The 27,972-nt window shown below is 27.7% G+C and overlaps 1 protein-coding gene across 1 annotated transcript; it reads left to right on the top strand.

Moving 5' to 3' along the window:
* Nucleotides 1–10: 10 nt before the first annotated feature.
* On the top strand, nt 11–27,972 carry LOC119608937 (calcium-activated potassium channel slowpoke-like; the record flags this gene model as incomplete). The annotated part of the gene is made up of 4 exons (XM_037963539.1): nt 11–43; nt 551–1,112; nt 9,514–9,728; nt 27,634–27,972. Coding segments are annotated over exons 3-4 (474 nt in total), but the record flags the coding sequence as incomplete, so codon positions are not given.

The raw sequence follows: 27,972 nt of genomic DNA, 5'->3' as shown, positions 1-27,972 counted from the left end.
AACGTTCAACGGTGCGGATGTGTAATATAAAATTTGTTTACAAGTAATAAATAATATTTAGTGCAGTTAAAGAAAACAAACTAAAACAAACATAAATTAATAAATAAAATATTTATAAAACTAAAAAAAAAATACATTTATATAAAAAATAATTAAAACTAAATAATTAATAACTTGTTCTTAAATTCGAATTCTGGTAAAATTTTTACTTTTTTATCCTTTTAGGGATTTTATACATATTTATGCTATTATTTTCTTAGTATGTGTGTGTATTCTTCGTTAAAAGCTTTTGAAAAGCTTTGAGTTTTATTTTGTCCGTTTTTTATCTGTTATTGTTGTTGTTCTATTTATTTGACTTCCTTTTGATGTCAGAAATAAGAGAAAAAGTGTTTATAAAAACAAAAAAAAATAAATAAAAAAAAACGATAAAAATCTTACCGCTTAAAACAGATAATCTGTCTTAATCATCAAAAAGAAACTAAACAAAATTAAATTTAAACATTAAAATTTTTCTACAAAATTAAATTTAAATTTTGCTTTTTCTTTGCAGAAAATAGAAATAACGTTTGAATAAAAATAAAGTTAAAAAAAAAAGAAAAATTGTGTTAACCTATTTAAAGTGCCATTGTTTTGAATTAATATAATTATTATTATAAAAAAATATATTTAAAATAAATATATATATAATAAATTAATAGAATACCAACCAATTACACTTAAATTAATTGATTTAAATTAATATTTAATAAATAAATTAAAAAAAAAAATCAAATCCTTGTGGCTTAAGCTTATTTAACAAATTATAATTTGTATTTTGTATTTAAACGTGTGTCTGTTATTAAATAAGTGTCAATTTTGTTAATTGGTATTCTGTAACAAAAACAACAAAATATATATTGAAAAAAATAAAATAAATAATTAAATTAAACGCCATACAATCCACTTTCCCTTTCGAGAAGCCTACAAATAATGGAATTCGTCCTGTAATTCTACACCAAAAAAAAATTTAGTGATTGCAAAACATTTATTAACTTCGATAAGTAACTCATGTGCAAGTTTTTGGTGTGAATGTTGGCAACAGTGGAGTGGCACGTTGGTTTAGCCTGTACTAGGTGAGTGTTTTTCCTTTGTTTTTAGAATTATATTCTTAAGTAAAAGAATTGTAAAAACTTTCTATAAACGTATAAATAAGCCTAAAAGTATACTTCTTTTCGCACAAATTATTATGAGATATAAAATCTTGGAATATTCTTGAATAAAATTCAAAGTTTTAGATTTTTATTGAATTATTGTGCCAGATAGTATTATAGTGAATTTATAAAGACTTTAGCCAATTTGGATAATGGTTATATAAACTTTAGGGAGAATGAAACGTTATTAAAGAAATGTTGTGAGTTTATTTTGTAGAGGAAAACTTCTATAAATAGAGCATTTATCGAAAATATCTATAAAAAGAAAAATTTTCCAAAAGATATTAAAAATTTACATAAAGATAGGATATTTTCTATAAGAAGAAAATGTTTCTATAAACAGAATTTTTGTAAAATAATTAAAAAAAAAGAATTTATTAAAAATCGTCATATAGAGAGAATGGGATATTTTTTAAATAGAGAATTTAATGAAATTTTTCAAAAATAATTTATCAAAAATCGCATTAAAGAGAGAATTTATAGAAAATTTTTCGAAAATCTTCTATAAATAGAAAATTAATCGAAAATTATCTATAAAGGGAAAAATTTTCAAAATTAATATTAAAAAGGAATTTATTAGAAATCGACATAAAGAGAGAACTTATAGGAAATTTTCTATAATTACAAAATATCTATAAATGGAGAATTTATCGAAAATTCTCTATAAAGAAAATATTTTTCAAAAAGTATTTAAATAGAGAATTTAGTAGAAATCGCAATAAAGAGAGAATTTATAGGATTTGTTCTATAAAGAGAAAATTTTTCGAAAATCATAAAGAGAAAAATTTTAAAGAGAAAAATTTAAAAAAATAATTTAAAATTTAATTTCTAGACTATAGACTAAACTATAGACTAGACTATAGACTACAGGCTAGACTATAGACTAGACTATAGACTAGACTATAGACTAGACTATAGACTAGACTATAGACTAGACTATAGACTAGACTATAGACTAGACTAGACTAGACTATAGACTAGACTATAGACTAGACTAGACTATAGACTAGACTATAGACTAGACTATAGACTAGACTATAGACTAGACTATAGACTAGACTATAGACTAGACTATAGACTATAGACTAGACTATAGACTAGACTATAGAATAGACTATAGACTAGACTATAGACTAGACTATAGACTAGACTATAGACTAGACTATAGACTAGACTATAGACTAGACTATAGACTAGACTATAGACTAGACTATAGACTAGACTATAGACTAGACTATAGACTAGACTATAGACTAGACTATAGACTAGACTATAGACTAGACTATAGACTAGACTATAGACTAGACTATAGACTAGACTATAGACTAGACTATAGAGACTATAGACTAGACTATAGACTAGACTATAGACTAGACTATAGACTAGACTATAGACTAGACTATAGACTAGACTATAGACTAGACTATAGACTAGACTATAGACTAGACTATAGACTAGACTATAGACTAGACTATAGACTAGACTATAGACTAGACTATAGACAGACTATAGACTAGACTATAGACTAGACTATAGACTAGACTATAGACTAGACTATAGACTAGACTATAGACTAGACTATAGACTAGACTATAGACTAGACTATAGACTAGACTATAGACTAGACTATAGACTAGACTATAGACTAGACTATAGACTAGACTATAGACTAGACTATAGACTAGACTATAGACTAGACTATAGACTAGACTATAGACTAGACTATAGACTAGACTATAGACTAGACTATAGACTAGACTATAGACTAGACTATAGACTAGACTATAGACTAGACTATAGACTAGACTATAGACTAGACTATAGACTAGACTATAGACTAGACTATAGACTAGACTATAGACTAGACTATAGACTAGACTATAGACTAGACTATAGACTAGACTATAGACTAGACTATAGACTAGACTAGACTATGGACTAGACTATAGACTAGACTATAGACTAGACTATAGACTAGACTATAGACTAGAAGGACTAAGACTAGAATAGACTAGACTATAGACTAGACTATAGACTAGACTATGACTAGACTATAGACTAGACTATAGACTAGACTTATAGGACTAGACTATAGACTAGGACTATAGACTAGACTATAGACTAGACTATAGACTAGACTATAGACTAGACTATAGACTAGACTATAGACTAGACTATAGACTAGACTATAGACTAGACTATAGACTAGACTATAGACTAGACTATAGACTAGACTATAGACTAGACTATAGACTAGACTATAGACTAGACTATAGACTAGACTATAGACTAGACTATAGACTAGACTATAGACTAGACTATAGACTAGAACTATAGACTAGACTATAGGACTAGACTATAGACTAGACTATAGACTAGACTATAGACTAGACTATAGACTAGACTATAGGACTAGACTATAGACTAGACATAGACTAGACTATAGACTAGACTATAGACTAGACTATAGACTAGACTATAGACTAGACTATAGACTAGACTATAGACTAGACTATAGACTAGACTATAGACTAGACTATAGACTAGACTATAGACTAGACTATAGACTAGACTATAGACTAGACTATAGACTAGACTATAGACTAGACTATAGACTAGACTATAGACTAGACTATAGACTAGACTATAGACGAGACTATACTAGTGATTCTAAATATATATTAAGATATGTTTTATTTAAGCAAAACATTATTTAAGTTAATCCATTTATTATTTTATTTAATCATTTGCGGTTGAATAAAAAAAAGTTTCAATAACAGTGCCATGAGTAGTAATTAAAGGTAATTCCAGTTTGTAATACAAAATTTACTTATCGATAATGATTAGTTGCCACAAAGTCCATACATATTTACTTAAAAATATATTTTTTTTATATTTGCGGGTTGAAAATAATGTTTTTAAACTGTATATATTTAAAATACTTATAAAATAAACAATGAGGTTTTATATTAGTTATTTCAGAAACAGCAAATATATATAATATTAAATTTATATTCTTATAATTTTAGGGAATTTTCGAAACCACAAATATAAAAACTCTTTGAATATATTACACATATCAAACAAAAACGTTTATTTTTAATTGTTCAACTTAATTAAATAGCATACTTTTTACTATTTACTACAAGTCATTAAATTTAAGTAGAATTAACGTACTATAAACTTGTACCTTGTACATATGTTTTTTGTAAAAGAATTTTTCAAACAGCCAAAGTGTTTAAAAAACTCCTTTGTCTAAAAAACAATAATATTTCCATTTTCCCATAAAGACACTGAAGGTTTTCTTTTCTTATTTCATACCTAATTTACTTTATTATATCGCATGTTTGATAATTTTTTCTTTCGTAAGAAAACACGCAAGTTTTCAAGCTTTTCAAAACGTTTGAAAAATGAAGTTGTTTTGTAGTCGTAAATTAAATATATGTGGCCTATTTGTTAAAACACATATTGTAAAGAAAAAATGCCATTAAATTAAATTTATGTTTTGAAAAAAAAAAAGAAAAACACGATTAAACCAAATAGAGTTTTATATGCATGTTTGCAATTGGTAGTACATATTGCAAAAAAATTTTAGCTGCATAATAGAAAATGAAAAAAAAAAAACTATAAACTACTTTCTTTATAAGATTTCTTTATAAGGATTTTATAAGATTATTCTATAAATTTTTTTAAAAATTTGTTTTATAATATTATCAAAAACTACTTAAAACTATCACTACTAGATATCGATAAATTTTCTCTTTGAAGAAGATTTTCTAAAAATTTTCACTTATATAAGAATGTTTTATAAATTCTCTTTTTTAAGATTTTTCCAAAAATATTCTTATAGTCATTATCTTTTCCATAGAAATGTTTTTCTCTTTACAGAAAATGTACGATAAATTCTCTATATAAAGAGAAATTTTCGATAAATTTTTACTTTTTACAAACATTTTCTCTTTATATTGAAAGTTTTGTTGAAATTTTCTCTTCTTGGAGAATTTTCGATAATAAAGAATTTTCTATAAATTCTCTTTTTACAGAGAATTTTTTTAACATTTTTTATAGAGAATTTTCTATTAATTCTCTTTCGCATTTTTATAAATTCTATTTTTACAAAGAATTTTAGATAAAAATTCCTCTTTAGTATATAGGCGACATTATAGTGTAGTCTACATACTAGACCATTGTTGAAACTGCAGTTGAGCCTAGCTTAGTCTATAATGGAGACCTTGGTCTGAACCTATTGTATAGGTTAAGGCTATACATTATTTCGTAGTAAGACTTAAGTTTAATCTTGGTCATTATTAAGTCTTTAGTTAAGACTATAGTTTAGTCTGTAGTCAGGATTATAGTTTTTTATAAAAACGGCGATAAAATTTAGTCTATAGTCGGGTGTATTCTATATAGAATATAGTTTAGTCTATGGTTAATACTATAGTTTAGTCTGTAGTCAGAATTATAGTTTTTTTTAAAGTCGACACTAAAATTTAGACTATAGTCTATAGTTTAGTCTATAGGATACAATATAATTTAGTCTTCAGTTAAAACTATAGTTTAGTCAGCAGCCGAGACTATAGTTTTTTTCTATATTTAGTCGACACTATATTTTAGTCTATAGTCGATTTTACACTTTAGTTTTTAGGCTTCATTATAGTATAGTCTATAGTCTAGTCTATAGATTACTTTACAGTCTACAGTCAAGATTATAGTTTAAACTTAAGTCTAGCCCATAGTCTAGACTAAATTATAGTTTGGAGACGATACTATAGTTTATTCTAAAGACTAGACTCTCATCAGTCCATAGTCTATACACAGAGGTAAAAAGAAATATACACGCCTAGTACCAAATTGAGACCAAACTGTTTATAATTTTTCAATACCATCCGTTGTCAAAGAATATACATACGTACGACAACACTATGTAATGTTGACAACGCAACGTTGTCAACATTGCAACAATTCGATGTCGAAATCTAAATTTTATACACATCCGTTGTCTAAATGTTAACAAAAGTGGTAAGCTCACTATTGACAAACAATCCGTTACCAATGGTGAGCTTTCAACGTTTGTTAACATTTAGACGACGGATGTGCATAAAATTAAGATTTCGACAACGAATTGTTTCAATGTTGACAACATTGCGTAGTGTTGTCGTACGTATGTATATACTTTGACAACGGATGTTATTGAAAAATTATAAACTATTTGGTGTCAATTTGGTACCAGGCGTGTATATTTCCTTTTCCCTCTGTGTAGTCGACACTACTATATAGCATATATTCAGGCATACAATATTGTCTATATTTTAATGATATTTTTCAAACTATAATCATTTAGATATTGTTATAATAATATATATTACGTGGTTAACAAAGGATAAATAATTTTCTATAAAAGAGAAAATCAAATTATAATTCTTTATATTGTTTAACTGAATCCAATTATTGGTTATGTTTAAAAATTTATAAAGCAATTTAAACTTAAATAATAAAAACGAGTCATTAACTTGTCACATTTTATACAAAAACATTTGCATGGACAAACAAATATACATTAGGGTGACACTATCTAAAATAAAATCTATATATATTAATACAATAACATTATTTTTAATATTTTTTTTTAATTTCCCAAAAATATAGAGCCGTCCTAATGTACATCTATGTTTTCTTATTGTATACATAAACGCATACCACCACACAGTGGTATAGGAAAAAAAAAAAGAGGGAAATAATTCGGTAACTTCTAAACGGTTAATCCGATTTTAATGAAATTTGGTATGCACAAAGAGGAGGTGTTGTCGAGTTTAGGTTTTGAATTTGGACCTTATAGGCCAACCAGGGGCCCGGCGGGGGGTCCTCAAATTAGGACACCTCGGCTATGTTAAATTTTTAAAACGATCCTATTTCTTCATTTGAGTTCCGATTTAAAAAAAATTTCGTATATAGAATCTCCTCATCGAGCACTATAAAAAATGTCGTCGTAGCAGTAAATTATCTCTTATAGTTTAGGAGATATTCGCATTTGAATATTAAAATTTTAAAATTTTTACCGTCCTTACTTTAGTTTTTTTGATAATAGCAGGTCCAAATATTTCCGATTTTCGCCATTTTTTTTATTTGCTTAACAACAAGTTTATATACCAAGCAGTGAAAGAATTATGTAAAAATCATGACTGAGTCCAAAGTTATAGGCATTTAAATTTAAAAAATTAAAAAAAGGCGATTTTTTGTCATTTTTTTGGGAAAAAAGTATCTTTTTCTTTTTAAGTTATCTAAAAAGTTTCTAAGAAGATGTATATAGAATTTATACTTTTTGGAAAGCTGACTTTACATAAAATACGATAAATGAAACAAAACCTAAAAATTTTTGATACCGAGGGGACCAGGTCCATCCAAAAAAACCCTATTTTTTATGGAAAATTAAATTTTGAGCAAAAATTCTCAAATCGCATAGTCGATATCAAATTATAGTGACCTGTTTTATATGACCCAATAAGTTCTTAATCATTTTGTAACGGGTTTCGATAACCCCGCCCCTGTTATGGATATAATAGGCAAAAAACCAAAAAATCCCATTTTTGGGATTTTTTAAAACTTTTTTGGGAATTCCGGGATTTCTAATAAGAAAATTCGAAATTTTTATTTAATTTTGGATTTTGAGTAAAAAAATCTACCTAACTGTAAAATTTCATCAAAAAATATTCATAAATAAAATTTTTATTGCAATTTGAAAAATTTGTATCTTCGCAAAAACTGAATAAAAAACATTTTTTAATTTTTTTTAAAAAAAGTATTCCGCGAATTTTTTAATTTTCAAAAATTATATACAGTTTTGAAAAATAGACAAAATTACCTTTCCATTGATATATAACATGCCTACCTAATGTTTTTTAAGTGACAAATTAATTAGGGAAAACTCAACATCTTTTAGAAAATTTGCCTAGCACTATTATTTTCATCCATAAGGTTAACTCTTAAATTTGTTACATATATGGATGAAAATAATAGTGCTAGGTAAATTTTCTAAAAGATGTTGAGTTTTCCCTAATTAATTTGTCACTTAAAAAACATTAGGTAGGCATGTTATATATCAATGGAAAGGTAATTTTGTCTATTTTTCAAAACTGTATATAATTTTTGAAAATTAAAAAATTCGCGGAATACTTTTTTTAAAAAAAATTAAAAAATGTTTTTTATTCAGTTTTTGCGAAGATACAAATTTTTCTAATTGCAATAAAAATTTTATTTATGAATATTTTTTGATGAAATTTTACAGTTAGGTAGATTTTTTTACTTAAAATCCAAAATTAAATCAAAATTTCGAATTTTCTTATTAGAAATCCCGGAATTCCCAAAAAAGTTTTAAAAAATCCCAAAAATGGGATTTTTTAGTTTTTTGCCTATTATATCCATACCAGGGGCGGGGTTATCGAAACCCGTTACAAAATGATTAAGAACATATTGGGTCATATAAAACAGGTCACTATAATTTGATATCGACTATGCGATTTGACAATTTTTGCTCAAAATTTAATTTTCCATAAAAAATAGGGTTTTTTTGGATGGACCTGGTCCCCTCGGTATCAAAAATTTTTAGGTTTTGTTTCATTTATCGTACTTTATGTAAAGTCAGCTTTCCAAAAAGTTTAAATTCTATATACATCTTCTGAGAAACTTTTTAGATAACTTAAAAAGAAAAAGATACTTTTTTCCCAAAAAAATGACAAAAAATCGCCTTTTTTTAATTTTTTAAATTTAAATGCCTATAACTTTGGACTCAGTCATGATTTTTACATAATTCTTTCACTGCTTGATATATAAACTTGTTGTTAAGCGAATAAAACAAAATGGCGAAAATCGGGAATATTTGGACCTGCTATTATCAAAAAAAACTAAAGTAAGGACGGTAAAAATTTTAAAATTTTAATTTTCAAATGCGAATATCTCCTAAACTATAAGAGATAATTTACTGCTATGACAACATTTTTTATAGTGCTCGATGAGGAGATTCTATATACGAAATTTTTTTTAAATCGGAACTCAAATGAAGAAATAGGATCGTTTTAAAAATTTAACATAGCCGAGGTGTCCTAATTTGATGACCCCCCGCCGGGCCCCTGGTTGGCCTATAAGGTCCAAATTCAAAACCTAAACTCGACAACACCTCCTCTTTGTGCACACCAAATTTCATTAAAATCGGATTAACCGTTTAGAAGTTACCGAATTATTTCCCTCTTTTTTTTTTCCTATACCACTGTGCACCATTTTAATCATATTTCTATATGAATGTTTAATAAAGCGTAATTTGTTATTACAGTATCAGGGTATAAATACGAAATAAATAAAACGTAAACTGAAAAAGAAACCAAAAAGAAAAAAATTAACAAAAAAATATGAATGAATGACAATCAAATACGACAATTGAAGGATTTTAAAGGTGGTCGCGTCAATGGTCACAGATTAATATTGACAATGGTCTATTGGTGTCCACATTGTCATGAAAATGGACAGTTGCCACCACCATCCTCTAAGGTAAAACAATAGTAAAAAATATAAAATAAGAAAAACATACAAACATTTTAGACATTTTCATGTAAATCTATACATATGTCTATGAATGTACATATGTATGTCATGTAAGGTACTTTCACGTTATTTTTTTGTATTCATTTTGTAAATTCTATTCGTAATTATTTTGGCGGTCATTTTTTTTTGCTGACGAAATAATTTTTAAATTGTAAATTTTCTATTTGTCTAACAGTGCAATTGTGTGTAATTTTGTGTAAAAAATGAAAATTGTTTAAAATTTTCGTCTTATTGCTCTAATTTATTATTTGTCATGCTTGTTTTGTGTAAAAAATAAGAAAAAGAAAATAAACATAAATACATACATTTGTACATAAAAAAATAGGTAAATTCATATGTTGGCTATAAATGTAGTACTTATAAAATGCTATTCACACTTACTCATTATATTTTCATTCATCATATTAGTTAAGGTGAAAAATGTTAATTTTTCTATATCTAGAACATTTTTTTGACAAATTTGAGATTTTGTAATATAGTTTACAATTCAGACTATAGTTTAGTTTATGGTAGACACTATCATTTAGACTGCAGTCGAGACTATAGTTTACTCTATAGTTGAGACTATAGTTGAGTCTATAGTTGAGATTATACCTTAGTCTATAATTGAGAATATAGCATAGTCTATAGTCGAGACTATAGCTTAGTCTATAGTTGATAATATAGCTTCGTCTTTAGTTGATACCATAGCTTAGTCTATAATCGAAAATATAGCATAGACTATATTTGAGACAATAGCATAGTCTCTAGTTGAGACTATAGCTTAGTCTATAATCGAGACTAAAGCTTAGTTTGTAGTTGAGGCTATAGTTAAGTCTATAGTCGAGACTATAGTTAAGTCTATAGTCGAGACTATAGTTAAGGTTATAGTCGAGACTATAGTTATGTCTATAGTCGAGACTACAGATAAGTCTATAGTTGAGACTACAGTTAAGTCTATAGTCGAGACTACAGTTAAGTCTATAGTCGAGTGGACACTAAGCATAGTCAATATTCGAAACTATAGCTTAGTCTATAGTCGAGAATATAGCTTAGTCAGTTATGTCTATAGTCGAGACTATAGTTATGTCTATAGTCGAGACTATAGTTATGTCTATAGTCGAGACTATAGTTATATCTATAGTCGAGACTATCGTTATGTCTATAGTCGAGTCTATAGTTAAGTCTATAGTCGAGACTATAGTTAAGTCTATAGTCGAGACTATAGTTAGGTCTATAGTCGAGACTACAGTTAAGTCTATAGTCGAGACTACAGTTATGTCTATAGTCGAGACTATAGTTATGTCTATAGTCGAGACTATAGTTATGTCTATAGTCGAGACTATAGTTATGTCTATAGTCGAGACTATAGTTATATCTATAGTCGAGACTATCGTTATGTCTATAGTCGAGTCTATAGTTAAGTCTATAGTCGAGACTATAGTTAAGTCTATAGTCGAGACTATAGTTAGGTCTATAGTCGAGACTACAGTTAAGTCTATAGTCGAGACTACAGTTATGTCTATAGTCGAGACTATAGTTATGTCTATAGTCGAGACTATAGTTATGTCTATAGTCGAGACTATAGTTATGTCTATAGTCGAGACTATAGTTATGTCTATAGTCGAGACTATAGTTATGTCTATAGTCGAGACTATAGTTATGTCTATAGTCGAGACTATAGTTATGTCTATAGTCGAGACTATAGTTATGTCTATAGTCGAGACTATAGTTTTGTCTATAGTCGAGACTATAGTTATGTCTATAGTCGAGTCTATAGTTAAGTCTATAGTCGAGACTATAGTTAAGTCTATAGTCGAGACTATAGTTAAGTCTATAGTCGAGACTACAGATAAGTCTATAGTCGAGACTACAGTTAAGTCTATAGTCGAGTGGACACTATAGCATAGTCAATATTCGAAACTATAGCTTAGTCTATAGTCGAGAATATAGCTTAGTCAGTTATGTCTATAGTCGAGACTATAGTTATGTCTATAGTCGAGACTATAGTTATGTCTATAGTCGAGACTATAGTTATATCTATAGTCGAGACTATCGTTATGTCTATAGTCGAGTCTATAGTTAAGTCTATAGTCGAGACTATAGTTAAGTCTATAGTCGAGACTATAGTTAGGTCTATAGTCGAGACTACAGTTAAGTCTATAGTCGAGACTACAGTTATGTCTATAGTCGAGACTATAGTTATGTCTATAGTCGAGACTATAGTTATGTCTATAGTCGAGACTATAGTTATGTCTATAGTCGAGACTATAGTTATGTCTATAGTCGAGACTATAGTTATGTCTATAGTCGAGACTATAGTTATGTCTATAGTCGAGACTATAGTTATGTCTATAGTCGAGACTATAGTTTTGTCTATAGTCGAGACTATAGTTATGTCTATAGTCGAGTCTATAGTTAAGTCTATAGTCGAGACTATAGTTAAGTCTATAGTCGAGACTATAGTTAAGTCTATAGTCGAGACTACAGATAAGTCTATAGTCGAGACTACAGTTAAGTCTATAGTCGAGTGGACACTATAGCATAGTCAATATTCGAAACTATAGCTTAGTCTATAGTCGAGAATATAGCTTAGTCAGTTATGTCTATAGTCGAGACTATAGTAATGTCTATAGTCGAGACTATAGTTAAGTCTATAGTCGAGTCTATAGTTAAGTCTATAGTCGAGACTATAGTTAAGTCTATAGTCGAGACTATAGTTAAGTCTATAGTCGAGACTACAGATAAGTCTATAGTCGAGACTACAGATAAGTCTATAGTCGAGACTACAGTTAAGTCTATAGTCGAGTGGACACTATAGCATAGTCAATATTCGAAACTATAGCTTAGTCTATAGTCGAGAATATAGCTTAGTCAATAGTCGAGACTATAGCTTAATCTATAGTGGTCTATAGTCGAGATTATAGCTTAGTCAATAGTCGAGACCATAGCTTAATCTATAGTGATGACTGTAGCTTAGTCTATAGTCAACACTATAGCTCAGTCTATAGTCGACATTATAGTTTAGTTTATCGTCAAAACAACAGCTTAGTCTATAGTCGAGACTATAACTTGATATTTAATCGAGACTATAGTTTAGTCTATAATCGATACTATAATATAGACTATACTTGAGACTATAGCTTAGTATCTAGACAATGCTATAGATGAATTATATCAAACTCTTATGGAAAACATCAAGAAATTTCCTTTACCCTCAACCAACAATACAGGCCGCACAAACAACTAAACTACTAGCTGTAATTTGGCAAATAGTATATATATTTATAATTTCTTGGCGAGCTCATGAATATTAACGTATCTAATGTCTAATGTTTATGGTTTTTAAATACTTGACTTTGAAATTTGTTAAATTTATTTTTCTTATTGAGGGGGTTGTACAATTCAGCTTTCACTGTTTAATTTAGTGGGCCAATGTGAATGTTGTTTTTATGTTTCTTTTGCTATACATACATATGTATACGAAAACAACAAACAATAATAAGAAATATATTTAAATGTTAGTTTATTTTTATTGGTCATTTGTTTTCATTCCAAACCAACTTAAAGGGCAGCAAAAACAAGACTTTGTTAAACTAAAATAAACTAAAGAAAAAAAAAAAAAAACATTTTATCGATTACGGAGAATTACATAATATGTGTAAAACAACATTTAAACAAATAAATATTTAGAATATTCGCCAAAAAACAACACGAGAATAACAATAAACACTTGCAAACATTCAAGCCAAATAAATAAACAACATATTTTGAGGCGAGTTCTGTAATACAATTGCAGCTGAAATTTGTTGTCTTAAGGACAATGTCAAAAGTAAATTTTTAGGTTTAGGTCATCGTGTCTTAATGAAGATTATTAAGGGAGTTTATGGAAAATTTACCATTGAGTCTGCTATAAGCTATGTAAGAAGCTGAAATTAAATAACTATTTTTACCCTCAAACGAAACAAAATAAACTATAGACACTGATGATTGTTGACCTTTTGTTTTAAACTCTTTCAAGCCTTATCCCCACTGACTTGTAGCCATTGTCGTCTTCGTTGTTATTATTATTATTTATTATTTATGAATTGTTGCCAAAAAAAATCTTATGCCGTTTTCAATAATGATATATTATACTGAGTGTTTGTAAAATTTCACGTTTTCAACAATTAAAATTATTATTAAAAACCACAAATATATATGTATATACTTATTGTGGAAAAAATATAAAGGAAATAAATAAGCAATTGATAAATAAAATTTGTTAGTTATTTGGCAACAAAATGTGCTTTATCTTTAAATTATGAAATTAGATTTTTATAAATAAAACATAGACCAGCTGTTTTAAATAAGAACTTTACATATACAGTATTATGCACGAGTCTATATTAGAGGATAAATGTATATAGTTCATTCTATATTTTCCATTGACTGAACTATATATAGTTCAGTTCTAAGACGAAACTATTGTTTCTATATAGTCGAAACTATAGTTGAATATTTTAGACTATGTCTATAGCCGAGAATAGAGTTCAACAAACTAATAGAGTAGTTAACTAACTAAATAACTAACAAACAAACTAACTAACTAACTAACTAACTAACTAACTAACTAACTAACTAACTAACTAACTAACTAACTAACTAACTAACTAACTAACTAACTAACTAACTAACTAACTAACTAACTAACTAACTAACTAACTAACTAACTAACTAACTAACTAACTAACTAACTAACTAACTAACTAACTAACTAACTAACTAACTAACTAACTAACTAACTAACTAACTAACTAACTACTAACTAACTAACTAACTAACTAACTAACTAACTAACTAACTAACTAACTAACTAACTAACTAACTAACTAACTAACTAACTAACTAACTAACTAACTAACTAACTAACTAACTAACTAACTAACTAACTAACTAACTAACTAACTAACTACTAACTAACTAACTAACTAACTAACTAACTAACTAACTAACTAACTAACTAACTAACTAACTAACTAACTAACTAACTAACTAACTAACTAACTAACTAACTAACTAACTAACTAACTAACTAACTAACTAACTAACTAACTAACTAACTAACTAACTAACTAACTAACTAACTAACTAACTAACTAACTACTAACTAACTAACTAACTAACTAACTAACTAACTAACTAACTAACTAACTACTAACTAACTAACTAACTAACTAACTAACTAACTAACTAACTACTAACTAACTAACTAACTAACTAACTAACTAACTAACTAACTAACTAACTAACTAACTAACTAACTAACTAACTAACTAACTAACTAACTAACTAACTAACTAACTAACTAACTAACTAACTAACTAACTAACTAACTAACTAACTAACTAACTAACTAACTACTAACTAACTAACTAACTAACTAACTAACTAACTAACTAACTAACTAACTAACTAACTAACTAACTAACTAACTAACTAACTAACTAACTAACTAACTAACTAACTAACTAACTAACTAACTAACTAACTAACTAACTACTAACTAACTACTAACTAACTAACTAACTAACTAACTAACTAACTAACTAACTAACTAACTAACTAACTAACTAACTAACTAACTAACTAACTAACTAACTAACTAACTAACTAACTAACTAACTAACTAACTAACTACTAACTAACTAACTAACTAACTAACTAACTAACTAACTAACTAACTAACTAACTAACTAACTAACTAACTAACTAACTAACTAACTAACTAACTAACTAACTAACTAACTAACTAACTAACTAACTAACTAACTAACTAACTAACTAACTAACTAACTAACTAACTAACTAACTAACTAACTAACTAACTAACTAACTAACTAACTAACTAACTAACTAACTAACTAACTAACTAACTAACTAACTAACTAACTAACTAACTAACTAACTAACTAACTAACTAACTAACTAACTAACTAACTAACTAACTAACTAACTAACTAACTAACTAACTAACTACTAACTAACTAACTAACTAACTAACTAACTAACTAACTAACTAACTAACTAACTAACTAACTAACTAACTAACTAACTAACTAACTAACTAACTAACTACTACTAACTAACTAACTAACTAACTAACTAACTAACTAACTAACTAACTAACTAACTAACTAACTAACTAACTAACTAACTAACTAACTAACTAACTAACTAACTAACTAACTAACTAACTAACTAACTAACTAACTAACTAACTAACTAACTAACTAACTAACTAACTAACTAACTAACTAACTAACTAACTAACTAACTAACTAACTAACTACTAACTAACTAACTAACTAACTAACTAACTAACTAACTAACTAACTAACTAACTAACTAACTAACTAACTAACTAACTAACTAACTAACTACTAACTAACTAACTAACTAACTAACTAACTAACTAACTAACTAACTAACTAACTAACTAACTAACTAACTAACTAACTAACTAACTAACTACTAACTACTAACTAACTACTAACTAACTAACTACTAACTAACTAACTACTAACTAACTAACTAACTAACTACTAACTACTCTAACTAACTAACTACCTAACTAACTACTAACTAACTAACTAACTAACTAACTAACTAACTAACTAACTAACTAACTACTAACTAACTAACTAACTAACTAACTAACTAACTACTAACTACTAACTAACTAACTAACTAACTAACTAACACTAACTAACTAACTCTAACTAACTAACTAACTAACTAACTAACTAACTAACTAACTAACTAACTAACTAACTAACTACTAACTAACTACTACTAACTAACTAAAACTACTAACTAACTAACTAACTACTAACTAACTAACTAACTAACTAACTAACTAACTAACTACTAACTAACTAACTAACTAACTACTAACTACTACTAACTAACTAACTAACTAACTACTAACTAACTAACTAACTAACTAACTAACTAACTAACTAATTAACTAACTAAGTAACTAACAAACTAACTAACTTACTAACTAACTAACTAACTAACTTACTTACTTACTTCCTAACTATTATTTATTGTATAATCAGAACTCTAGTTCAGATCACAGTCCAGACTAAGGTCTGCCTATATTTCGGACTACAGTCTAGTCTTTAATTTAGGCTATAGTCTAGTCTGTACTTCATTAATCAGACTATATGCCTATACATCTGACTATAATTTACACTACAGTTTAGTCTACAGTTCAGACTATAGTCTGGTCTACAGTTCATACTATAGTTTTGTCTATAGCCCTCATTTTGGTTTATAGCCCATACTGTAGTTTAGTCTATAATCGAGTCTATAGTTTAGTGTTTCTTAGTTTATATTAGAGATAGTAGAGAGTGTTGAAAAGCATATAGTTTAGTCCTTAGATGAAATTATAAAGTTCCGTTATGTATATAAAATCTATAATTAAAACTAAAGCTTGGTCCACAGTATGCACTTGAACTTTATTCAAATGCATAAACTGATATTTAAAATTTGTATATGTTTATAAAAAAAAAGATTTTAATATTCTTTTGTTTATTTTATTTAGAATTAAAAACGAAAATTTATGGTGTATTTTACTGCATTGATTTTTTCCACGAAAACTTAAAGAAAACTTTTGGTTTTCAATGAAATATTTTCAAAATGTAACCTCACTTTAATATTTTTCGAAATTAATAATTTATTATCAAAAGTGTGTGAGTTTTTAGGTAAACATAAACACACACAACAAGTTTGCATACGAGGGTAGATGGAAAAATGTTTATAAGCTTAATAAAATTTGAAAAAACTCAAAGAAATTGTTAATATTTTATATTTGTGGCTTAATAAACATTTGTACTGGCCTATGGAACTTGTCGTACTTATTTCGCATTTAAACTCTGGCATAGTTTTGTTGGTTTATGCATAGAATTGTTGCTTTTCTTTATTTGTAGCAAATATCTTTGTGTATCTTTGTACTATATGTACATATGTATGTGTGTCTTAATATGCACTGCTTATTCATTAAGATGATGAGTGTGTTTTGATTAAAAACATCTGTTCAATAATAATAATAATAATAAGTTGATAAATAAACACTATATATCTGAATGGGCGAGTGAGAGTACATCCAGAAATGTGAATATAACAACAACAACAAAGACAAGAACAAGAAGCGCCAGCTAAATTGAAAACAATTGAACTTATTATTGCCGCCATAGAAATGTTTGAAATATTTTCTTGTTATTTTTCTCATTTTTATTATTTATTGTTGGTACATGATAAATAACAGTTTAAATTTTTGTGTTGAGAAAGTTTGCTGTTGATGTGTTTACTCAATTTGCATTAAAAATTAAAGAGTATTTTATTAATCAACAAACAAAAACAAAAGAACAAAATGTACAAGATCTAAAGAAGAAAGAATTTTGACATATTAGAAGTGAAAACACTCGCACATACAAAAAAAAAAAACACATGAGTGGCCAAGAAAAAACAAAGAGAGAAAAATATGAAAACAAATCAAAAATACATCAAAGTCATTTATTAATTATACCCTTTAGGGGGTATAATTTATGAAAGAAAGACATAATGTTTGGGTTTCATTTTGTTTATAAATTATTTTATAATGAAATTGTCATCTAGATTTTTTTTTAATATTATAGTGTTAAAAAAGTAATAATTCTATATTTAGTTTAAGGTTTTTTAATATCAGTAACACATTTGTTACTAACTTTTAAAAAGATACACATGACGTATGCTGGTTATTATTAGAAAAATATTAATCATACGTTATGTAGCACAGTAGGGTAAATAGGAAAATAATGGTTAATAAAGAAATATTTAGTAAATAATTTTAAATCTTTATTAATCGAATATATAAAAATTAAATTTTTAGTAAAAAATCTACCATTTTGAATAAACCCATTTTTTAATAAATATATTTTAAAAAAATAGTAATACATTTAAGTAAATTTACTAAAAACATTTCAACAATTGTAATTTTTTATACTACTCAAACAAACCTTAAATATTAATGTAAATCAACACGTTATCCTACCAAAATAAAAATCCATTATATGAGAAAAATGTAACCAACTCTAGTATTTTATGTAAACACACCTTAATTTTTTTTTTTAATTTAAAAGTAAGAGTTTAGTAATCAAAATATAAGCCGTGACACTGTCAAATGTTTAAATTTCTATAATCCAGCTAAAATTTTAAAATTCCACTTCTTTTATTTGCGAAAAAGTGTAATTTAATTAAAATAAATGTTTAATTACATCCTAGGGGATGTTGTTGTTAGAGACTTCTTTGTTTCGCTGCTTATGTAATCAAACAATATAATCTAAATATGTAAAGATAATAAAATTATTAAAAAAAGTATGTATGTAGATATTTCTGTATGCATGTCAAAAAAATATATACAAAATTTTGTATGACCTAATTGTGTTAATATTCGCAAGGTAAGGAAAAGTTTAATGAATTTAAAGTGTTGTTTTTAGGGAGGAGTCGTTGAGTTCTTTAGAGTTTGTTTAATATTTTAAATTTGTTAATGAGGAGGAAATAACATATGAATTATCAAATTAAATTATTAATCCTTATGGGGATAATGAGTTACAAAGTTTTAATTAGTAATTTATATAGTCATTGATATAAACTTAAACTTCGGCTGTCGGCTAAACTAGTCCCGATTATAGATTAAATTATAGTTCGGTCTGAAGAAACTCCATATATACTTGACTTAAGACTAAATTTCATTTTTGAATATGGACTAAACAATAGCCTATGAGCTATACTATAGTCTCAACTATAGATTAAACTAATGATTCGGCTATAGACTAAACTATACTTAGTCTGGAATATGAATAAAACTAGAGCCATGACTATAGATTAAACTTTAGTCTATACCATAGACTAGCTGTATTCTTTATTATAGACAATATTCGCGACTAATGACTAAACTTTATTCTGGATTATAGGTAATACTTTCTTCTTTATAGACTAAGCTATAGTTCGGATTATAGACTAAGCTATAGTCTGGTCAATAGACTAAACTGTAGTATGGACTAAAGGGTAAGATGTAGTATGGACTATAGGCTGTACCATGTTCTAGACTAAACTGTACTCCAGACTGTATAATAGCCTATATTCGAGAATATAGTCTGGGTCTAGACTATAGACTAAACAATAGTCTAGACTATAGAATAAATTCTATTCTAGACTATATACTAAACTCTACATATCGTGGACGTTAGATAAAATTATAGTCTAGATTATAGACTAAATAATAGTCTCGACTATAGACTGAGCTATATTTTGAACTGTAGACTAAACTATAGTCTGGACTATAGACTATGCTATAGTCAGGCCTATAGCTTAAACTATAGTCTGGACTATAAACTTAGCTATAGTCTGAATTATAGACTAAACTATATTCTGTACTGTATACTAAACTATAGTCTGAACTATAGTTTGGACTATAGTGTGGACTACAGACTGAACTATAGTCTGGACTATAGACTGAACTATAGTGTGGACAATAGACTAAACTGAATTATAGTCTGGACTATAGACTGAACTATAGTATGGACTACAGACTGAACTATAGTCTGGACTATAGACTGAACTATAGTCTGGACTATAGACTGGACTATAGTCTGGACTATAGACTGAACTATAGTCTGGACTATAGACTGAACTATAGTATGGAGTATAGAATGAAGTTTAGTCTGAACTATAGCCTGGACTATAGACTGAACTATATACTGAACTATAGTATGGCCTATAGACTATAGTATGGATTATAGACTAAACTAGTCTGGACTACAGACTAAACTATAGTCTGGACTATAGACTAAAATATAGTCTGGACTATACACTAAACTGTAGTCTGGACTATAGACTATACTAATGTCTGGATTATAGACTAAACAATATTCTGTACTATAACTATATCTGGACTTCAGACTGAACTATAGTATCGAGTATAGAATGAACTGTAGTCTGGACTATAGGCTGAACTATAGTCTGGACTATAGTCTAGACTATAGACTGAACTATAGTATTGAGTATAGAGTGGACTATAGACTGAACTATAGTATGGAGTTTAGACTGAACTATAGTCTGGACTATAGACTGAACTATAGTCTGGACTATAGACTGATCTATAGTATGGACTATAGACTGAACTATAGTCTGGCCTATAGAATGAACTATAGTCCAGACTATAGACTAAACCATATTATGTACTATAGACTAAACTATGGTCTGGACTATAGGCTGAACTATAGTATGGAGTTTAGAATGAACTATAGAGTGGACTATAGACTGAACTGTAGTGTGGGCTATAGACTGAACTATATACTGAACTATAGTATGGCCTATAGACTATAGTATGGATTATAGACTAAACTAGTCTGGACTACAGACTAAACTATAGTCTGGACTATAGACTAAAATATAGTCTGGACTATACACTAAACTGTAGTCTGGACTATAGACTATACTAATGTCTGGATTATAGACTAAACTATATTCTGTACTATAACTATATTTTGGAGTATAAACTGATCTATAGTATGGGCTATAGGCAGAACTATAGTCTGGACTATATATAGACTAAATTGTAGAGTAAACATTTGTCTGAACTATAGACTAAACTACAGCTCGAGTATAAACAAAATATTCGAATAAACTCTAGTCTTGTCTAAAAATTGAATTTATTTTAGTGTTGCCATATGTTTAAAAAACAAAACCTAGCAACATAAACAAATATTAGAATTAAAATAATTTTATTTATGATTAACACCTTAACAAGGGTTAATTAACTAAAATAATTATCTCTTTCTTAGCACAAAAAATACATACTCCTCTTTCTCTTCTAACAACAACTTATGTTTGTTGCATGACAGTTTGACATTTGAGAATTTTATCTAAAGGAATTTTAACACGATTATTTGATGTAATCATGAATATATTTTTCTTTTTATTTAAACAAACACATATAATAACTAATATTTAACTACTATGTAGTGTATATAGACTATATTCATATTTATTTAAATATCCGCCGAGAGTTACCATTACTACTTATTTTGTGTGAAGCTAAAGGGAAGTTTCCAGCAATGTCAACTAATTGTGCTGATTAGCTAAAGATATTATAAACAACTTACGTGTTAAAGTGATTATTAATATAATATATATTTTCATATATTTTTTTAGTTAATTTTCTTTTTATTAAAATTCTTTGTCTTTAGTTGTTGCTTAGGTTCTGTTTTCAAAGTTTAATTTGAATTTGTCGGCCAACAAGACAAGTCCGTTGGCCAATTGCTGGTAGAGTGTTTTTATAAATTTATTAAATATTTTTTTGCATACATTAAGGAGAGCCCTAGAAAATAATAAGCACACTTACACACATATAACATTTTCAAAATGTTTAACATTTCGCCGAAGAATATGAACAAATAAAAGTTTTTTTTTAACATTTTTTTAATTCAACAAGAAATATAATTTTCTTTTTTAGTAGCGAAAGAACAATCGTCGGAACGAGTTGATTTTTAAAAATAAAAGGCAAAATTTTGTTTGACAAGTGTTTTAGAAAATTTACAAAAAAAAAAATATAAGAAAAATTATTAAAATATTATAAAATTTAAGATAAATATGAAAAATGTGTTTTAAAAATAATAAATTTAGAAAAAAAGTTTACATAAATAAATGAAATTAAAAAAGAAAAATCTTTAAAAAAATTGTTGAAAGAAATTGAAAAGAAGCAAAGATAAAAAGAAAGAAATTGAAAAGATCCCAAAGTGTATGTATGTGTATTTAATGAGTGTGTCAACCTGCTCTGCACTTGTCATTTGGTTGGTTAATGACGACGTCATTAGCTAGTGTCGCCTTAGATTCCGCGTTGTTTTCAAAAATATTGCTCGCAACATAAAAGTCTATTCGCCGTGATCTTTTCCTTTCTTTAATTTTCCTACTCTCACTGGCTCTTTTCTTTGTTAACGTAATGCTCTTCCCTTTAAAAATATCACACATATAATTTTGTTTGTAGCTATTTTTATAATAAATTTTTTTTTTTGTTAAAAAAACAAGCAGTAAAACGAAAAGAAGACAAAAAATACAAATCTAAAAGTATGCTTTGACAACGTAACAAAAAATATTTTGTCCCATAGTGTTTACAAATTGAAAAAAGTGTATAAATAATAAAAGTTCTTCCTCACAGTGATCAAAACAAAATTACAAAATATTATAAAATATTTAAAAGTATTTATAAATTTTAAAGAAAAGTTTTTATTTTAAAATTTGACATTTTAAAATTAAAATAAAATGTCGAAATGTCTTTTTAATTAGCAAAAGCATAAGATTTAGCAAATACTCTTCATTAACAACATGATCAACGTCATTATTTTATTGAATATTTTTAAATAAATATGTAAATAGAAAAATATTTCTAAATGCAACCAACGACAACGAAAAAATGCTAAAAAAAATCAAAAACATCGAAATAATAATAAAAATTAAACGCTAAAAATTTTGCTAGTATTTGTATGTTGTAGTTGTTGTAGTGTCAATATTATTTATTTGATACATTTTTACATGAGAAATGGCGAACTTGACAGACCTTGACCATCAAACGGTTCAAGTAAGTTTTAATTTTATATATTTTTTTTTTTTTAATTATTTATGCATTTAATTTTCATCTATCATTTTAAATGAAAATTTATTGTTTTTTAAAATTGTATCTCTTTGTTTATGAAAATATCTTGTTTATTTTTTAATAAAAACTAATAAAAGTTTTAATTGTTATTCGTTAATAAAACGCCTTAAGTGATATTTATGGTATGATCTATATTTGTTGATCATTTTAAAACACATTTTCTTGTTAATTATTTAAATTATTTTTTATATTGCAATTCTAAATCAATAGTAAAATCTTTTATTAACAATTAAAAATGTTCGAGTACAAAAACAAAGAAGTAAGAAATTATAGTCGTGCGAGGCCGACCATATAATACCTTGCACCAGTTATAGTTATAGCAAAATTTCGTTGAATTATCTTCAAAATTGCGACCTGTACTTTGATTACAAGGTTTACAAGTCCTTTTCGGGGGTTCAGTTGTATGGGGGCAAGGTGAAATAGTGGACCCATCATAACCATTTGCAATAGGCTTCATCCCAGAGACAATAGAAGATCTTGCGCCAAATTAAATTATCTTCAAAACTGCGACCTGTAGTTTGATTACTTTGAGATATCCGTAGAAGTTGACGGACGGACTGACTTCGTTAAGTCGAATCAGATGATTTTGAGTCGATTGGAACATCGTTAGATACGTGTGGCTCCTATATTTTTGTTCATTATGGTATACGCACAATTGGGACGAACGACGAATTTCGTATAGCACGACGAACTAGTCGACAAAAATTCGTTGCGTAAATTCGTCGAATGGAACACAATCAAATTATTCGTACTGCGAATTCGTATCAAAATTTGTTTGTTCGAAATGGGAAAAAGCAAGAAAAAGGAACAAAAATTATATTTTTGTGAATCTCCACGATTTTAAAATAATTTTAACAGCTTTAAAATTTATTCGAATATTATTTCAAAATTAGAAAATGTAAGAAATTGGCCTCGAAAAGAACTAAAATTATATTTTTGTGAATATCCCCAATTTTGAGTTTATTTAAAAAAAAATTTTTTTCGAACATTACTTCGAATTTTCGAACTTAATTTTAAATATTCCAATAATATTGTAGTGTCATCAAGTGTACTCCAGACTGCCAAATTTCATACAATTCGGGCCACGAGAACTGCTTTTAATGGCTTTAAAATTTTTTCGAACTTAAGTTGGAATTTTCAAAAATTTTATTTTTAGTTTTTATGACCCAGAGATTTTTTTAAGAGCATACAAAGTTTTTTGAACATAACTTCGAATTTTCGAACATAATTTCGAATATTCAAACATAATATTGTATATATATACTATGTATATACTATGCGAAACCTATCGCATAGTTCGTTACATACGACGAATTTCGTCATACGCAGTGATTGTGTACATTTTCGTATACCCAAGTGTGTTCTATTTCTGACGACGAATATTCGTTACGAAAAATTCGTCGTTCGTCCCAATAGTGCGTATACTATTATAAACAATATTTACAAAGTATAATACCCTCAGCACTATAGTAGTTCAGGTTATAAACAAAACCATGAATATATCAAAAACCATAGTTTTTCAAGCTATAGATTAAGATATCTCGAAGAAGAAAGAAGATATGCCAGATAGTAAGCCTATAATTTAAAGTTAATAGAATGGACATTCAGATGACATACAACATTTTACAAATGGAGTAGGTTGTCTTGGCGCTATTTAACTACTTAAAAAGGTCAAAAATGGCGTTTTCTCAAATTACAGGAGACGATTTCAAATCCCAGATGAGATGGAGAAAATCTGAGGTCACATTCGGTTTCAATCCTTTAGAAACGTCTAACTTGGCCTCAGGGTTTCGACTTTTTTTCAAATTTTGTTATAGAATGTTGGAAATTAACAAACGAGACTGGTTTTTTGACTTCATTGAAGAAAGAAACTGGCAAAATTGTTGTTGTTTTTTTCATGTCACAAAGTCGGCAAATAGCTCCCATACGAAATTCTACAGTTTTGCTTGAATAAAATTCTAAATTGAGCTAATCTGTTGGAGCCACCCAAAACATTTTTAAATTAAATTATTTTTATAAAAAATTATGCAAATCATCCAAATTATATGAGTTCAATTATTTGAATTTATAAATTAGTTTGACGCATACAAAAAGTAAAAAATTTTTTAAGTCTTAATCTAATTCAAACATTTGGTGATATCATTTCTTATTATTAAATTAGTAATGATCAGCTTAAACATATTCAAGAGGTTGTTAATATTGTACAAAATTAAAATAGATGTGGATGATTTGTGAGTAGCAGCAGTTCCAGAATTCTTTAATGAAGGAGTCATTAAAAGCCACAAGGAAAATTACGAAAAATGTTCATTGATCAAGAAAAATGAAAATCGGAAACTTTAATAAAACTGTATAATTTAAATATTTTAATAGATATCCAGTAAAAACTCTGTAATGGCTTGTACTTACATTACCACTTACTTTTCAATGACTACTACTTAATGTCTACATTACTTTTAAGCACTCTTATAATGACTTACATATAATTAGATAAGTAAGTACTTTATTTTGAATTTCGCTATTGTATATGCACATTTTATTGAATGGTGCGCTAGCAACTGTTTTTTACGCACACACAGAAAGAAAATAGTTTTTCTGTGAGAAAAGCATTATTGGACTCGCAATAAAACAACTAAGGAGTGGTGTTGTGAGTGTGACAGCGAACTGACGAACAAGAATTCCAGGTTCGTATTTTGTGAGAGCAATTTTTTGGTTTTTAAAACAAAACAACTTTTTAACTCCTTACTTGTAATTACTTACATAAGTAGTTATTAGTTAACAAGCGTGTTAAGTACTTGCCTCCAATGTCATCACCGTGTTAAAACAATGAGTTAAAATGCTAAAGAAGATGTAGTGAAAAGCCGCTTTTTAGCTTTTTAACTTATTACTCTTCAATGTAAGTTTTTGCTGGGTATTTATATAAAATTTTCAATAAAATTCTATCTTTTTAGAGAAATTTCGATAAAAAGTACCAGTTAAGGTCTGCAAAAGTACCAAAAAGTTAAGTCTTACACATGTTCATTCGATCACGAGCCTACACATACGTATGATTTAATGTTTCCAGGATTAATAATTCTGAAAATTAAAATAGTAGCATTTGATTGACGAACAAGTACCAGAAACTCCCCTTTTATAATTTTTTACTCAATCCATATGCCGCATATTAAATTTTTCGTTTCTAGGTTCAATTGAAGAAAAAATTTACTCCTATAGATTACCATTCCATTATGATTCTAAACATATGTATGTCTGATTTGATTGAAAAAGTACTAAACACTCCCTTTTTATAAATTTTCACTCAATCAATATGCTGCGTGTTTAATTTTGCATTTCTAGGTTAAATATTATAAAATAATCAAAACGTACTAGTTGAAGAACGAAAAAGTACCTTTGAAAGAATCAAAAAAAGTATCAAAAAGTCCTTTTTCATATGTTCACATTTACTTCGGGCTTTACATGCTTAATGTTAAGTTTTTTGGTTTAATATTATAGAAAACTCAAAAAGTACCAATTAAAGAAAAAGTTCCAAAAAATAGTACTTGGTGTTTTTCCCATCACTGCTTAATTACCATACACAATTTACGATCTCTGATTTTGGTCATACGTAACGCGCTGTTCTTGCTAAAAGCATGCAAAAAAATACTATATCTGGGATTTTTGCTCATATTTTCATTATTTATGGATCGATTTTGCTGATTTTATACAGGGATCTTCTCGAAAGTATGCCTGAAGGAATTATTGAAGATTCTGAAAACTGATTTCAACATATACACGGACAGACGGAAAAGCCTTGATCGAATCCCCTAACTATAAGGTCTGGGAATATACATATATACTTTATAGGATTGGAAAATTATATTATATAAATTACCAACGGAATGACAAACCTATATATACTCTTCTCACGAAGGTGAAGGGTATACAAATTACGATCAAAGTTAATCAGACAATTCAGTTTCTTTCAAATTTGTAATGCTAAAACTTGAAATTGTATTTCATAAATCTTTAATGCTAAATATATGTTATATAACTTGCTATCCACTCATTAAGCTATATATCAATCATAAAATCAATCAATTCTATTTTTTTAAACAAAATTATTAATAAAACTTTTTTTATTTTTCCTTTTTCCAGGGGATGTCGGGGTGTGATCAAAGCACTGTCGAATCATTGGCTGAAGATCCAACAGGTTCACCATTTGAGGTCGATGATTGTCTTAAGGTTCGAAAATATTATTGCTTTCTGCTCTCCAGCATTTTCACATTTCTCACTGGATTATTCATCGTTATATGTTGGAGGGCATTCGCATTTATATGCTGTCGCAAAGAGCCCGATTTGGGACCAAACGATCCCAAACAAAAAGAGCAGAAAGCATCACGAAACAAACAAGAGTTCGAAGGAACTTTTATGACAGAAGCAAAAGATTGGGCTGGTGAGCTTATATCAGGACAAACCACAACTGGTCGTATATTG

This window comes from Lucilia sericata, unplaced genomic scaffold (assembly GCF_015586225.1).
Source record: "Lucilia sericata isolate MDLA Ls3-8-SP2 unplaced genomic scaffold, ASM1558622v1 Contig000901F_arrow, whole genome shotgun sequence".
In the NCBI taxonomy this organism is placed as follows: domain Eukaryota; kingdom Metazoa; phylum Arthropoda; class Insecta; order Diptera; family Calliphoridae; genus Lucilia; species Lucilia sericata.
Note: the sequence above shows the minus strand (reverse complement) of the source record. Positions and strands in the feature narration are given on the sequence as shown.